Here is a 14,178-nt window from a genome sequence, read left to right on the forward strand (position 1 = left end):
AACATTGTAAGAAACCCAAACATACAAAAGAAACATGTTGGAAACTGCATCCTCACTTGGTTCCTGCGAAGTTGAGAAGCAAGAGGGTCACTGCTCATGTGGCCGTGAACACTGATTCATCATCCTCATCTAGCACAAGAGGAACACCTTTAGAGACCTTAGCTGCAGTTCGGGCTGCCCTAATACAGTTAGAAAAGGAAGTTGGAAATTCAGCTCAGCCACCACAGTCACCATCAGCTCCTGCCACATCTGCCTTCGCACATTCAGGTACTCGAGCTTTAGCCTACCATGCCTCAGCTCCAGGTACTGCTGAACCTTGTTGGGTAATAGATTCAGGTGCATCTGACCACATGACTAGCTTGCCTTCACTGTTTACCACTTACCATTTGTCTTCTGGTAGGGATAAAGTATCTATTGCTGATGGCTCCCTGGTTCCTATTTCTGGGAAGGGTGACATCAAGTTATCAAATACTATCTCCCTGTCATCTGTTTTGCATGTTCCTAAGCTTGACACTAACCTTCTTTCAGTCAGTAGTATTACCAAGCATATGAACTGCTCAGTAACCTTCTTCCCTGACCGATGTGTTTTTCAGGACTTGGAGACGAAGAAGGTGATTGGGACTGGCCGTGAGACGAATGGGATCTATCTACTCGGGGAGAGGTTCCGTCAGGAAGAGTCAGTAGAGAAGATGTCTTTTGTTTCTTAGAGTGTGAGTCCGGTTATGCCAAATTAGGTCATTTGTCTTTCCGATCTCTAAAGAGTCTGTTTTCAGCTTTATTTGAGTCTATTGAGTTGTCTTAGTTGCAGTGTGAAAGTTGTGAGTTTGCTAAGCATTGTAGAAAGCCTTATTTATTGAGCAATAATTTTTTTGATATTGTGCATACTGATGTTTGGGGGCCTTATCACATTCCTTCCATGGGTGGATACAGATATTTCTTGTTATTTGTTGATGACCATACCCGGTTTTCTTGGGTTTATCTCATGCGTTCACGAGATGAGGTACCTACCCTGACCCAAAAATTTCACCAAATGATCCTCACCCAATTTGATGCCAAGATCAAAGTTCTCCGATTTGATAACGCAAAGGAATACTTTGCTAAACCATTGACATCTTACCTTCTCAACCATGGGGTTATTCACCAGAGCTCTTGCCCTCATACACCTCAGCAGAATGGAGTTGCAGAAAGAAAGAATAGGCACATTTTGGAAGTGGCTAGAAGTCTCATGTTTACTTCCAATGTTTCTATTCGCTTCTGGGGTGATGCTATCCTCATGGCGGTATATCTTATTAATCGGGTCCCTTCCCGGGTCCTTGATAATGAGATCTCCTTTTTCCCTTCTTTACCCAAGTGAGGAGTTGTTTTCTATTCCCCTTAAAACATTCGGTTGTACCTGCTTTGTTCAGCTTCTCGGACCCCATCACTCCAAGTTCGAACCTAAGGCCTCCAAATGCATCTTCCTTGGTTATGCACAAACTCAAAAGGGTTATTGCTGCTATGATCCTGTCTCAGGGAGGAAGTTTGTCTCCATGGATGTCACTTTCTTTGAGGAGACACCCTATTATCCTCGGGTTTCTCCTCAGGGGGAGAGCAGTGAGAGTGGGGCAGTTCCTTTACCTATTCCATTGGGTGATGAGAGTTGCAATGGTGAGGGCGGTCAGAGGGATCAGGAGTTGAGGGAAAGCTGCAATGGTGAGGGTGGTCAGGGGGATCAGGAGTTGAGGGTTTATCATAGGCGGTGCAGGCAGGTTGATCCCGATCATCAGCAGTCCAGGCCAGCTCCAATTTCATCTGCAGCTCCAAGTCCAGGTATTACAGTCCTAGGGCCCACAGAGACTTCCTCTTTTGTTGCCATTTCACCTCCTACAGATGACCTTGACCTTCCGATTGCCGTCCGTAAAGGGAAACGACATTGTACCACATCTACAGCCCACTGTATCTCCCAGTTTTTATCCTATGATCGCCTATCTCCTACCTACAGGTCCTACCTTAGTTCCATTTCCAATGTCCCTACTCCAAGAACAGTGCAAGAAGCCCTATCTGTCCCGGAATGGAAAGATGCAATGCAGGTTGAGATGGATGCCCTGTTGAAAAATAACACCTGGGAGGTAGTTGATCTGCCCAAAGGAAAGAAACCAGTTGGATGCAGATGGGTATTTACGGTGAAGCATAATGCAGATGGATCCATTGAGAGGCCTTTGCTCCGGTAGCCAAGATGACTCCCATTCGGGTCCTATTATCCCTTGCAGCAAGTCACACTTGGCCTTTATACCAAATGGATGTAAAAAATGCTTTTCTGAATGGAGACCTGCAGGAAGAGGTTTACATGCGTTTGCTTCCTGGATTCTATGATGCAGAAACAGGTAAGAAGGTCTACTGGCTCAACAAGGCTTTGTATGGTTTGAAGCAGTCACCCAGGGCTTGGTTCGATAGATTCAGACTAGCCCTTGTGAAGTTTGGTTACGTACAGGCCTAGTTAGATCATACTCTATTCATCAAGAGGATAGAGTCCTCCTTGACACTACTAGCAGTATATGTTGATGATATTGTGGTGACAGGGAATGATAGCCATGAGATTGAGTCCCTTAAACAGCTCCATCAAGAATTTGAGGTGAAAGACCTTGGTGTACTCCGGTATTTTTTGGGTATTGAGGTTGCTAGATCCAAACAGGGGATCTTTATCTCTCAGAGGAATAATGTCCTAGACCTGTTGGCAGAAACTGGAAAGTTAGGTGTCAGGCCTGCAGATACACCCATTGAACAGAACTACAAGATTAGTGCTGAGAGTGGGGAGCTTCTTGAAGACAAGGTTATGTTCCAGCGATTGGTGGGAAAGCTCCTATATCTCTGCCTCACTCGGTCAGATATTACTTATGTTGTTAGTGTTGTCAGCCAGTACATGCATTCCCCTAGAACCACACATCTTCTTGTGGCAGAAAGAATTTTAGCCTACTTGAAGAGATGCCCGGGTAGGGGTATACTGTTCAAGAACAATAACCACATGAAGGTGGAGGTCTATAGGGATGCCGATTGGGCTGGGAGTGTTGATGACAGAAGGTCTACCTCAGGATATTGTGCCCTTATGGGAGGTAACCTTGTCTCTTGGAGAAGCAAGAAACAAAGTGTTGTCTCCCGGTCTAGTGCTGAAGCAGAATACAGGTCCATGGCTAACGGAGTGGCTGAAATCCTATGGCTAAGATCTCTACTTGAGGAGTTGGGCATTGAGTATGAGAAGCCTCTGATGCTGTATTGTGATAATCAAGCAACTATTAACATAGCACATAATCCAGTGCAGCATGACATAACCAAACACATTGAGGTTGACCGGATGTTTAGGTTCAACAACAAATACTGGTTTGGTGGGGGGGTCTGCCCTTCCCTCACTTGAAGAAGTGTTTGCCTGTCTTAGGAGGACATCTATTGAGTTTACAGAGCATTCTTCTCTCTCAGACAGATCTGGTTTGGTGGTGGCTAGAGGTGGAGGCCGTGGAAATAGAGGTGGTGGTGGTGGCCGTGGACTTCCAGGAAACCGAGGTGGTCCCATGTTTAACCGGGCTGGTGGTCAGAGTGGAGGTCGAGATTAAGGGGGAGGTCGTGGTAAAGGAAGAAGTAATGCTCCTAGGAGGTGTACATATTGTGGATTAGAGGGGCACACTGTTAATTTCTTCTATGATTTACATGGTCCACCCAACACTTGGGCTAACCATGCTGTGACTAAGGGTAGTGGTACAGTTAGTGAAAATCAGCAAACAAATCAGACTCCCTCCATATCTATTGGTGCTTCTTGGAAGGAGATGGTGAGTGTACCTCGTGCAGTTGAAAGGGAGTGAGAGATCCATCACATGGACGCCCAAAACATGCGGAATAAGGTGGGCGAATTTCAAAAATTTCTCTCCCTTCAACTGGGAATCGTATTCCCTATTTTAAAAAAATCATATTTTTCAAGGATCAATCTTGAACCATAAACCGAATCAGATTTGAAATGAAACAGTAGGAGAGGGATATACCTGGTACAGAGAGATAGTATCTCTCAATGGAGGTGTTCACGCCCAAAGAAGATCACCAAAGACTGCTCCCACTGAAGATGACACAGTGGATGGAGGAGGAGAATCAGTAGGGTCCGTCCCACGAACGAAACTCTTCAGGAAGAATCCAATGGAGGCAGTGAGCACAACTTCCTATCAGCCTTTCTCCAAAGACTGATATCAAGAACACTTCTTGATCTTCTCCCACCAAGAGATCGAACTAGCAGTGAGGCGGCAATTGGAGGAGAATGCAAGAGCAAAAGATGTAGATGTCTTCTCTCTTGGTTATCTGAGATTTGATCTCTAGATGCTTGGATGATCTGGATGGTTCGCCCCCTTCCTGTTTTTACAGGCTTAAAGAGATCAGCTCCTGATCCTATCAGGAGTTTCCAGATTCAGATCATTATCTGAATTTGAACTCTTTTTAATTGATAAGGATAAGACCCTTATCTTATCTGCAGATTATATCAGCCTTCTCTTGATCTTATCAGGAGGTTTCCAGATCTGAATTCAGATCTGGTCTCTCTGAGTGGCTAGGGTAGGACTCTATCCTATCAGCTGATTTAATCCAGATCCACCCCCTCTATTTAACTAATTAAAACAGGCCAGTTCGAAATGGGCTTTAAGCCCAATAAGTCTATGTGCTCAAACTGCTTCCAAACTGCTGCCTAGTTGGGCTTCTTTGTATGGCGTGGGACCCAAGCATTGATCTACACATCAGCCACGTGGGTTCGGCCCAACCTTTGTTACAAGGCCGGCCGAATACACTGTTGTGGACAGTGCACCCCCTGAAACCCATCACATGGGCTTCTATTGGGCCCAACACTTACATTAAGTAGTCCCTGGGCCAAGCCACCTTATAAAAACCCAGGGACTGTGGGCAGATGCAAGATTAGCCTATCAGGTATTACTCTCAGTGGCCTTACACTTAACCTCTCAGCCCATAATGATCAAACACTACCCGACAAGAGAGGACCTCTCCCTCGGCTGCAAGGAACAGTGTTGCACTCTCTGCTTATATGGATCCCGGGAATTAAAACCTTTTGCAAACATTTTAGAAACCGTAATATATATACTTTTATATCTCATATAAAATATATTTTGCAAAACAAATATCAACGATTGAAATCGGCTGCCGACAGTCTTGGTTTCCATCAGAGAGAGTGCATCCCCGATCATTACCTTTGTCCGACAAAGGGGCTGATCCTGTCACTATGATCACCCACTCAGATGAATTCTCAAACTGTCCCAGCATACCCAAATTTTGACCCCCGCTAAGGATCTCACTGATTGGCATATCAAAGACGGCCCAATCCGACACCTAGTGCAGTATCATAATGGAGTCTAGGGGCCAGGTGTAACTTTCCAGTTTTGCCCATCAATCTCCAAGGTCCAGGGCAATACTGGAAATTTGGTCCGGTTCAAAGATTTAATTAATCCTACACTGCATGTGCCTTGGGTCTCACCCTGGCGGCAAAGACAGGCCACCCCAACCGACTTGGTGGCACATCAGTGTTAGCCTTATTAGGATAGGTCTCCCCAGACCGACCCATCGACTGTGAACATTCTAAACTAACACGAGTCTCATTAAGTGTCCAGTTTAAGGGTATAACACAGAAACAAACCACAAGAACATGAATCAAACATGCACTTTATTCATTTACAATAAATGTCAAAAGTACATCTCTGGTTGAAGCTAAGGGCATACAAAGACTGTTTAACAGCTCCCACTTGCACTTAGGTCCAATCTGGTATAAGCCGGAGTCTCATGCTTTCCACGTGTTTCTCACACTTTCTGTGATAGTGGATTCGTCAATGGGTCTACTACAGTTTCCGCTGATGCTACCTTCTGAATCAGGACGTCCCCTCTACCAACAATCTCTCGCAGTACGTGGTACTTCCTCTTGATGTGCTTTGACTTCGAGTGGGCTCGTGGCTCCCTAGTCTGAGCAATTGCTCCATTGTTGTCACACAACAACGGGATGGGTGATGTGCTGGATGGAACTACTCCCAACTTGTGAACGAACTTCTTCATCCACACGGCTTCTTTAGCAGCCTCGCTTGCGGCAATGTATTCGGCTTCGGTTGTGGAGTCTACCGTGGACCCCTGTTTGCTGCTTTTCCAGCAAACAGCACACGATCCTATCGTGAAAACATATCCAGATGTAGACTTTCTATCATCTGGATCCGACTGGAAATCGACATCAGTATACCCTTGGATTTGTAGTGAACTACCATCGAATATCAGACAAAACTCTTTTGTCCTTCGTAGGTATTTGAGTATATTTTTCACAGCGGTCTAGTGCTCCTGCTTTGGGTTGGCTTGGAATCTGCTTACCACACTCACTGCCTGAGCAATGTTAGGGCGAGTGCACAGCATGGCATACATGATGCTCCCTACGGCAGAGGCATAGGGTACGTCCTTCATGCCCTCAATCTCCTCAGAAGTTCTAGGAGACATCTTCTTGGAGAGAATGACTCCGTGCCTGAAAGGAACATTTCCTTTTTTGGAGTTCTCCATGCTGTATCTTTTGACTATTTTGTCAATGTAAGCAGATTGGGATAATCCTATTATCCGCTTCGATCCATCTCTATAGAGTCGAAGACCCAGTATATAGGAGGCTTCTCCAAGATTTTTCATGGAGAATTGTTGTTAAAGCGATACTTTCACCGTAGTTAACATTCCTACATCATTCCCAATGAGTAGAATATCATCTACATACAAAACCAAGAAAGTAACCTTATCCTCACTGGATTTCCTGTAAACACAGGGCTCATCTGGATTCTGCTTGAAGTTAAACGATTTGACAGCAGAGTCAAAACGGATGTTCCAACTTCTAGAAGCTTAAGTCCATAAATGGATCTGTTAAGTTTACATACCATGTTTTCCTGACCAGCAGCAATGAAGCCTTGCGGCTGCTGCATATAGATATCTTCAGTAAGATCTCCATTCAGGAACGCAGTTTTGACATCCATTTGCCAAATCTCATAGTCATGGTATGCTGCTACAACTAGCAGGATCCTAATGGATTTAAGCATGGCCACAGGCGAAAAGGTTTCCTCATAATCGATGCCCTCTTTCTAAGTGTACCCTTTCGCCATCAGACGAGCTTTGTAGGTCTCAACCCTACCATCGGGGCCCTTCTTCCTCTTGTAAATCCATTTGCAACCAATTATTTTTATCCCGGAGGGCGAATCTACTAGAGTCCAGACGCCATTGGTTTCCATTGAGTCAATCTCAGCTCTCATGGCCTCCACCCACTTCTGGGAATCTATGTCCAACATAGCTTCCGCGTAAGTCACGAAATCCTCTTCACTAGTCAAGGTTTCCACCAGGTAACTATCCTGGTCATAACCATAACGGACTGGTGGCCTGGATACCCGAGTGGATCTTCTAGGTTGGTCACTACCTAGAACTTGTGGGACATCTCCTACTACTCTTGAGCTCTCCTCATCAAGAACTACTTCCTGACGATGGGTGTCCAAGATGTAATCAGTTTCCAAGAATTGTGCATTCCGGCTGCAGAACACTTTCTGCTCACTTGGGTCATAGAATAGGTAACCCATAGAGCCTTTCGGGTAGCCTACAAATAGGCAACGACTGGTCTTGGATTCCAACTTGTCCGCACTCGTTCTTTTAACGTGTGCGGGACAACCCCAAATCTTCAAGTGTCTAACACTTGGTTTCTTTCCGGTCCAAAGTTCATATGGAGTGTTCGGAACCGATTTGGTTGGAACCCGATTCAGCACGTAAATTGCAGTCTCTAATGCGTAACCCCAAAAAGATGTGGGTAACTCTGAGTGTATGAGAAGTGATCGGACCATATTTAATAAGGTTCTATTCCTCCTCACTGAAACACCGTTAAGTTGTGGTGTAGCAGGAGGAGCCAACTGTGATACTATCCCATTGTCCTTTAAGTAGTCCCTGAATTTGTCAGAGAGATACTCGCCACCTTGATCTGATCGAAGGGCTTTAATTTCTCTCCCTAACTATTTCTCGACCTCTTGTCTGAACTCTTTGAACTTTTCAAAGGATTCAGACTTATGTCTCATTAGGTACGTGTAACCATACCGAGAATAGTCATCAGTGAAAGTGATGAAATACACGTGCTGGTTATGAGTCCTAACACTCATGGGACCACATACATCAGTATGTATAAGGTCAAGCGTGCCTGTACATCTTTCAGGCTTACTGTTAAATGGCCGTTTCGTCATCTTACCTTGTAGGCAAGGCTCACAAGTGGGAAAATCTTCTACAGTTAGAAAATCCAAAGGACCATCCTTTATCAGCCTTGTGATTCGGTCAACATCGATATGGCCAAGTCGGTAATGCCACAGGCATGTGGGATTAACTGTATCACGGACTCTTTTCTTGGGGATTTCAGCCGACGTAGTTTTTGTTATGTTAGTTTGTAGAGAAGGATGTAGAACATAGAGACCGTTCTCTAGTTCTCCGTATGCGATGAATCTGTTGTTTCTTTTAATAGTAATCGTATTACTAAAGAAAACAGAATAACCATCCGCACACAGTTTTGAGACTGAAATCAAATTTCTTCTTAAATTTTGTACATAAAGACAATCTTTGAGCGTTTTTGGAATGGTGTAGTTGAATGCAAAAATCGATATCTCCTTGAAATTGCTTGGTCTATGATGCTTAATATGAATGTTCCAAAGCGTTTTTGGAGTGATGCTGTCCTCACATCATGTTTTCTCATCAATCGGATGCCCATGTCCATCCTTGGAAGTCAATCCCCCTTGTTGTTTCCCACCTTGTCCCCGTTTCCTCTTACCCCGAGAGTCTTTGGGTGTGTTTGTTTTGTTCAAAATTTGGGTCTTGGTTTAGACAAGTTAGATGCACGAGCTACTAAGTGTATCTTCCTTGGTTACTCCAAGACTCAGAATGTGTATAAGTGCTAAAACCCTAACCCCCATAAGTCATTTGTGTGCTCCGATGTCACCTTCTTTGAATCAGTTCCTTTCTTTTCGGACACTGTGGTTCCTTCTCCTTCCCCTGTAGTTCCTCTTCTTGTCCCTGTTGAGGATCCTCTTCTCGTGGTCCCCATTCTAGTTGTAGTTCCCCCTGTAGTTCCTCCTCCCGTGCCAGTTACTATTGAGAGGCCACCAATCAGACAAGTGTATACTCACAGAAGCGCACCGGCCCCTCCCCCAATCCAGCCCTCATCGACAGATCCTATGGTTCTTCTTCTCCCTCGGACCTTGATCTTCCTATTGCCATGCGGAAAGGTAAACACACTTGTACTTCTCATCCTATTTCACACTACGTTTTCGTTGCTCACCTTTCTGCTTCTCATCGCAACTTTATATCATTGCTATCATCTGTTTCCATTCCCTAGACTGTCCAAGAAGCCCTTACCTCCCCAGGGTGGCGGCAAGCAATGGAAGTGGAACTATCTGCTCTATAACACAAACACACGTGGGAACTCACTGCTCTTCCTCCTGGTAAGCATGTTGTTGGGTGTAAGTGGGTCTACACAGTGAAGTATCTCCCAGGTTAGTGGCCAAGGGCTATTCTCAGTTGTATGGTGCGGACTATATGGAGACATTTTCTCCTGTGGCTAAAATTGGTTCAGTTCGGGTGCTAATTTCCTTAGCTGCTATGTATGATTGGCCTCTTTTGCAACTAGACATTAAAAATGCCTTCCTACATGGTGATCTCATTAAGGAGGTGCATATGGAGCAACCACCAGGGTTTGTTGCTCAGGGGGAGGATGGTAAGATTTGTAGACTAAAAAAAGGCAATTTATGGACTGAAACAATCTTCATGAGCATGGTTTGGCAGGTTCAGTGAAGTAGTGAATAACTTTGGGATGAAACGGTGTTAGGTAGACCAATCTGTGTTTAGCCATGACTCAAAAGATGGGAAAATCTTGCTAGTGGTGTATGTGGATGATATTGTCCTAACTGGGAGTGACTGTAATGGGATTGACAGGTTGAAGAAATTTCTACAAGACCACTTCAATACGAAAAATTTGGGTAAGCTGAAGTACTTCCTGGGAATAGAAGTTGTAAGGTCAAGACATGGAATTATGTCAAAGAAAATATGTTCTTGACCTACTTGAAGAAATAGGGTTGTTAGGTGCTAAACCACCAGAAACTCCTATGAAACTGAATGTCAAGTTGAGTTTGATGCAGGTGAGAAGTTTGATGATCCTAGAAGATACAAGAGGTTGGTGGGAAAGTTGAATTATCTGACTATTACCCGACCAGATATATCATTTGCTGTGAGTATGGTGAGTCAATTTATGCAACATTCTCGGATTCCTCATTGGGAAGCAGTTCTAAGGATTGTTAGGTACCTGAAGGGTGCTCCAGGCCGTGGTTTGCTATATAAAAGTGGAGGGCCCCTTGAGATAGTAGGGTATATAGATGCTGATTGGGCTGGTTCTGTATCAGACAGGAGATCAACTACAGGGTATTGTACCTTCCTTGGTGGCAATCTTGTAACTTGGAAGAGCAAGAAACAAATAGTGGTGGCAAGGAGTAGTGAAGAAGTTGAGTATAGAGCTATGGCTCATACCACATGTGAACTGGTATGGTTGAAGAACTTAGTACAAGAGATGGGGTTCTCAGTTGACAAACCTATGAGACTATACTGTGATAACCAAGCAGCTGTTCACATCTCTTCCAATCCAATCTTCCATGAGAGAACCAAGCATATTGAGGTTGATTGTCACTTTGTAAGAGACAAAGTGACTAGTGGAGTGATAACCACATCTCATTTGAGCTCGGGAAATCAATGGGCAGATCTCTTTACAAAGGGATTGTCTTGAGGCAGAGTAGATTATATTTGTGGCAAGCTGGGACTATATGACATATACTCTCCAAGTTGAGAGGGAGTGCTAGAGTTCACAGAATAGGGGTATTTTGGTCATTTGGGTGTATCTGTGTGAGAGTGAAAGGTCTGTTTTATTCAGGTCTAAGTTGTGTGCCCCATCACTTCTGAGGGGCAATATAGTCTTTCTTATAACCAAACTTATTTTGAGATAGATACAAGTGGGTCGACTAGAGAGGATAGATTTCCCTCATCTGGCCAAACCCTTCTTCTCTTCTTCTTCTTCTTCTTCTTCTTCTTCTTCTTCTTCTTCTTCTTTACTTTAACCTAGAATCGAATAGGGATTTTACAGTCATTATTGACTACCACTAGGATTTAGTGAACTAAAGCTACACGTGATTTTTTATTTTGACAAGCAACAAGTGGCTCTTAACAGTAGTTGTATGACATGTTACAACTGTTTCTGTGAATAATATGTTTTTGCATTTATTTTTTCTCAAAGAAAAATGTAAAAATACAGTTTTCCCATAGTATATAGAATAGGAATGATTATTTTTGAGTTTCAAAAGAATTTCCTTCTTTATATCTCATATGAGATTTCCTTATCGTTCAAAATCTTTATTATGGGAGTATTCTCCTGATCATCTTGTTAGAATGCTTTATGCTTTATGAACTATTGATAACATTTCTCTTTATTCCAAGTATGGGTTTGCTTATGAAACCTATGCCTTGTTTGATGTAAATTTATAATTTAGGATCACACACTTCAACAACACCTTCATGCTGTTAGCTTAACTAAGCCTTGTCCCTACAAATGTTTTAAATTGTGGAGGCATGATGCAAGGCATTCTACTATTCTAAGGCCTGAGTTATAAACTGGAATGCAAGAAGTGTAAGCCTCCTAGGCATGGAACCTCTTCCTGAATATGTTTCGTTAATTCATCCATGATTAGAGCAAACAAATAAGGGCTAAGCATTGAGCTTTGTGAAGTCCCATTGTAATTAGAAACACTTAATGTTTTGGGGTAAATAGGGCTAATTAGAAATACTTTGTCAGATGTGTTAGCTAAGCAAGGGGTAAATAGGGAAGAATTGTTTTGGGCTCAGTTGTGATTCTTGTTTTTCTTTCCTAGTTTACTTGTAAGATTCAAGGAGGGGCTGCAGCTCGCGCCTCTCCCTGGGATGTTGTATGAACTCACTCTAAATCTGCTTCTGAATTAATAAATTTATTGTCATTCATCAAAAAAAATTAGAAACACTTAATGTCTCTCTTATTGGTGTTCTAACATTTTCACCACCATACATGTCCTTTATTTGATCCACATGCCTATCTGGTACCCCCTCTTATACATGTCCTTCTTTCTAGGAACTCTATCATATGCTTTCTCTAGATCAATGAACAGCTTATGAAGATCTCTCTTTTTCTCCTGAAAATATTCTATCAATCATTTCAATATAAAGATGTTTTCCATTGTTGATCTCCCTAGCATAAACCAAATTGGTTTTCTGATGTACTTGTTTCATGTAAGGGTGCAACTTGGGTTGGGTTGGGACTGTTGGGTTGAGCATTTTCATATTTTGAATGAGCCTGAGCCAAGACCTGAGCCCAATGCAGTTGAAATTCTTCAACTTGGACTCCCCGACACCTAGCTTCATGTGTAAAAATCTACTCAATTATTCTCCCGAAGTTTCATTTATTTCTAAATGTAGGCACCATGAAAAAGATAGGCCTACTTAGTTTTCGTCTGGGTATGCATCCTTGGATTTCTGTTGCATATTAAGGTCTTGTGGTAGATGCTACTACTGTCTTCTTGATCTATCCAATTGGTCAAGGAAGCTTCTCTGATGGTATGCCTTTAGGGATCTTAGTACTTTCAACTTCATGATTGTATTCTAGGCTTAGGACAACATCCTTATGCACCCATTTCACATGTTAGGTGTAGCTGGTATATTCTATGGTTCTCTGTTTGGTGCTATGCATTGTTCCTCGGTAACTTCTATTTTAATCAGGGAAACCACCGAAAATTATTTTGTTAATGAAGGTTATGGATTCAGTTTAGGGAAAGAAACTTATAATATTGTAACCACCCATGGTTATTTTGGCGAACTGATCTTCCAATATGCTAGTTTCAACAATTCTCATTCTTTACATTTTTCTTTGTTTTAATTATCTTATTAAATAGTTTAATTAGCCATAATAGGCCTATCTTTTCCATATCTTTATAGAGTTATATGGTATACATTAGGTCCCAATGCTTTTCCCTTCATCTTATCTAAAGCCTCTTTTACTTTGGAAACTCTTAACTTTACAAAATTATTCATTATTTTTAGGTATATTAGAGATTTAGAGTTACTAATCGTTCCGTGCCAGTGCCCTTTATATGTTCCTCATTTAGTAATTTTTTTTTAGAATGGCTTCTTCATCTTTCCTTTGATTTCCTCATCCTTTACCAAAACTCTTTGATTTTCCTTGTTGATGTATCTACCATTATGTTACGGGACTGTAAATGATTTCAATTTGAACAATCATTTTTTGCTTAACTGATTTCTGTTGTAAATGTTGATATAATAATTTATTCCAACTACATACATTCATTATTGTCTTTTGTTTTATTCTTACTATTTAATATCTAAAATCTAAATTACATGTTATCCTTGTTTGCTGAGACTAAACTAATACATTAATTGGTTACTGAAGGTCTTGTACTCACTAGTCAATCTTGTGCCTTGTCCTGAAATTTACATTAGTTGCTAAATTATATTGCTTCTGATGAATGAACTTAATATTTCACTCCTGCTTCACAGTATAAAAAGGCTTTTAAAACATTTCTTGTTACGAATTCGCAGGTTTCTTTTCTTTTAGAGAATGCTGACAAAAGCACTAGCATTGCTTCACGGCTTGTTATTGAATATGATATCTATCAACTTTTACTTGATTGCCTGATTAATGGGTAAGCAAATAGTTTAAAGTTATGTTTTCATATTGTTACTTCAAATTGCATGTCATGTGTGGTTGTGTGTGTGAGATGATATCCATTAGCTTTTTTTTTCGACCCCTTCTCACTTCCCTTCTATTAGCAGAAGAAAAGAGGAGAAATAAGGAAGAAGAGAAGAGAAGAGAAGAGAAGAGAAGAGAAAGGTTTGGAGAGTTCAAAATCAGTATGGCGGCGCCAGCTTATATTATTAAATATAGGGCGACCATAATTAAAAGGGAAAAAACCCTTATACCCCTGCTGTAGTCAAAGTACATAAACAATGATAAAAAAGCTATTTTAACCAGACCAAACGGACCCTAACTAAGCAGAATAAAAACATAAAATGTGAAGTAAACATTTCAACACTCCCCCTCAAGTTGGGACA

General features: G+C 42.1%; 1 protein-coding gene across 1 annotated transcript in view; it reads left to right on the top strand.

Moving 5' to 3' along the window:
• Nucleotides 1-14,178, top strand: part of LOC104608165 (ARM repeat superfamily protein) — a 98,680-nt gene that overhangs the window by 20,058 nt on the left and 64,444 nt on the right. The window contains exon 6 of the mRNA XM_010274060.3: nucleotides 13,666-13,769. Within this exon, the coding sequence (XP_010272362.1) occupies nucleotides 13,666-13,769 (104 nt within the window). The remainder of the gene's footprint in view (nucleotides 1-13,665; nucleotides 13,770-14,178) is intronic.

This window comes from Nelumbo nucifera, chromosome 1 (assembly GCF_055504915.1).
Source record: "Nelumbo nucifera cultivar China Antique chromosome 1, China Antique-T2T, whole genome shotgun sequence".
In the NCBI taxonomy this organism is placed as follows: domain Eukaryota; kingdom Viridiplantae; phylum Streptophyta; class Magnoliopsida; order Proteales; family Nelumbonaceae; genus Nelumbo; species Nelumbo nucifera.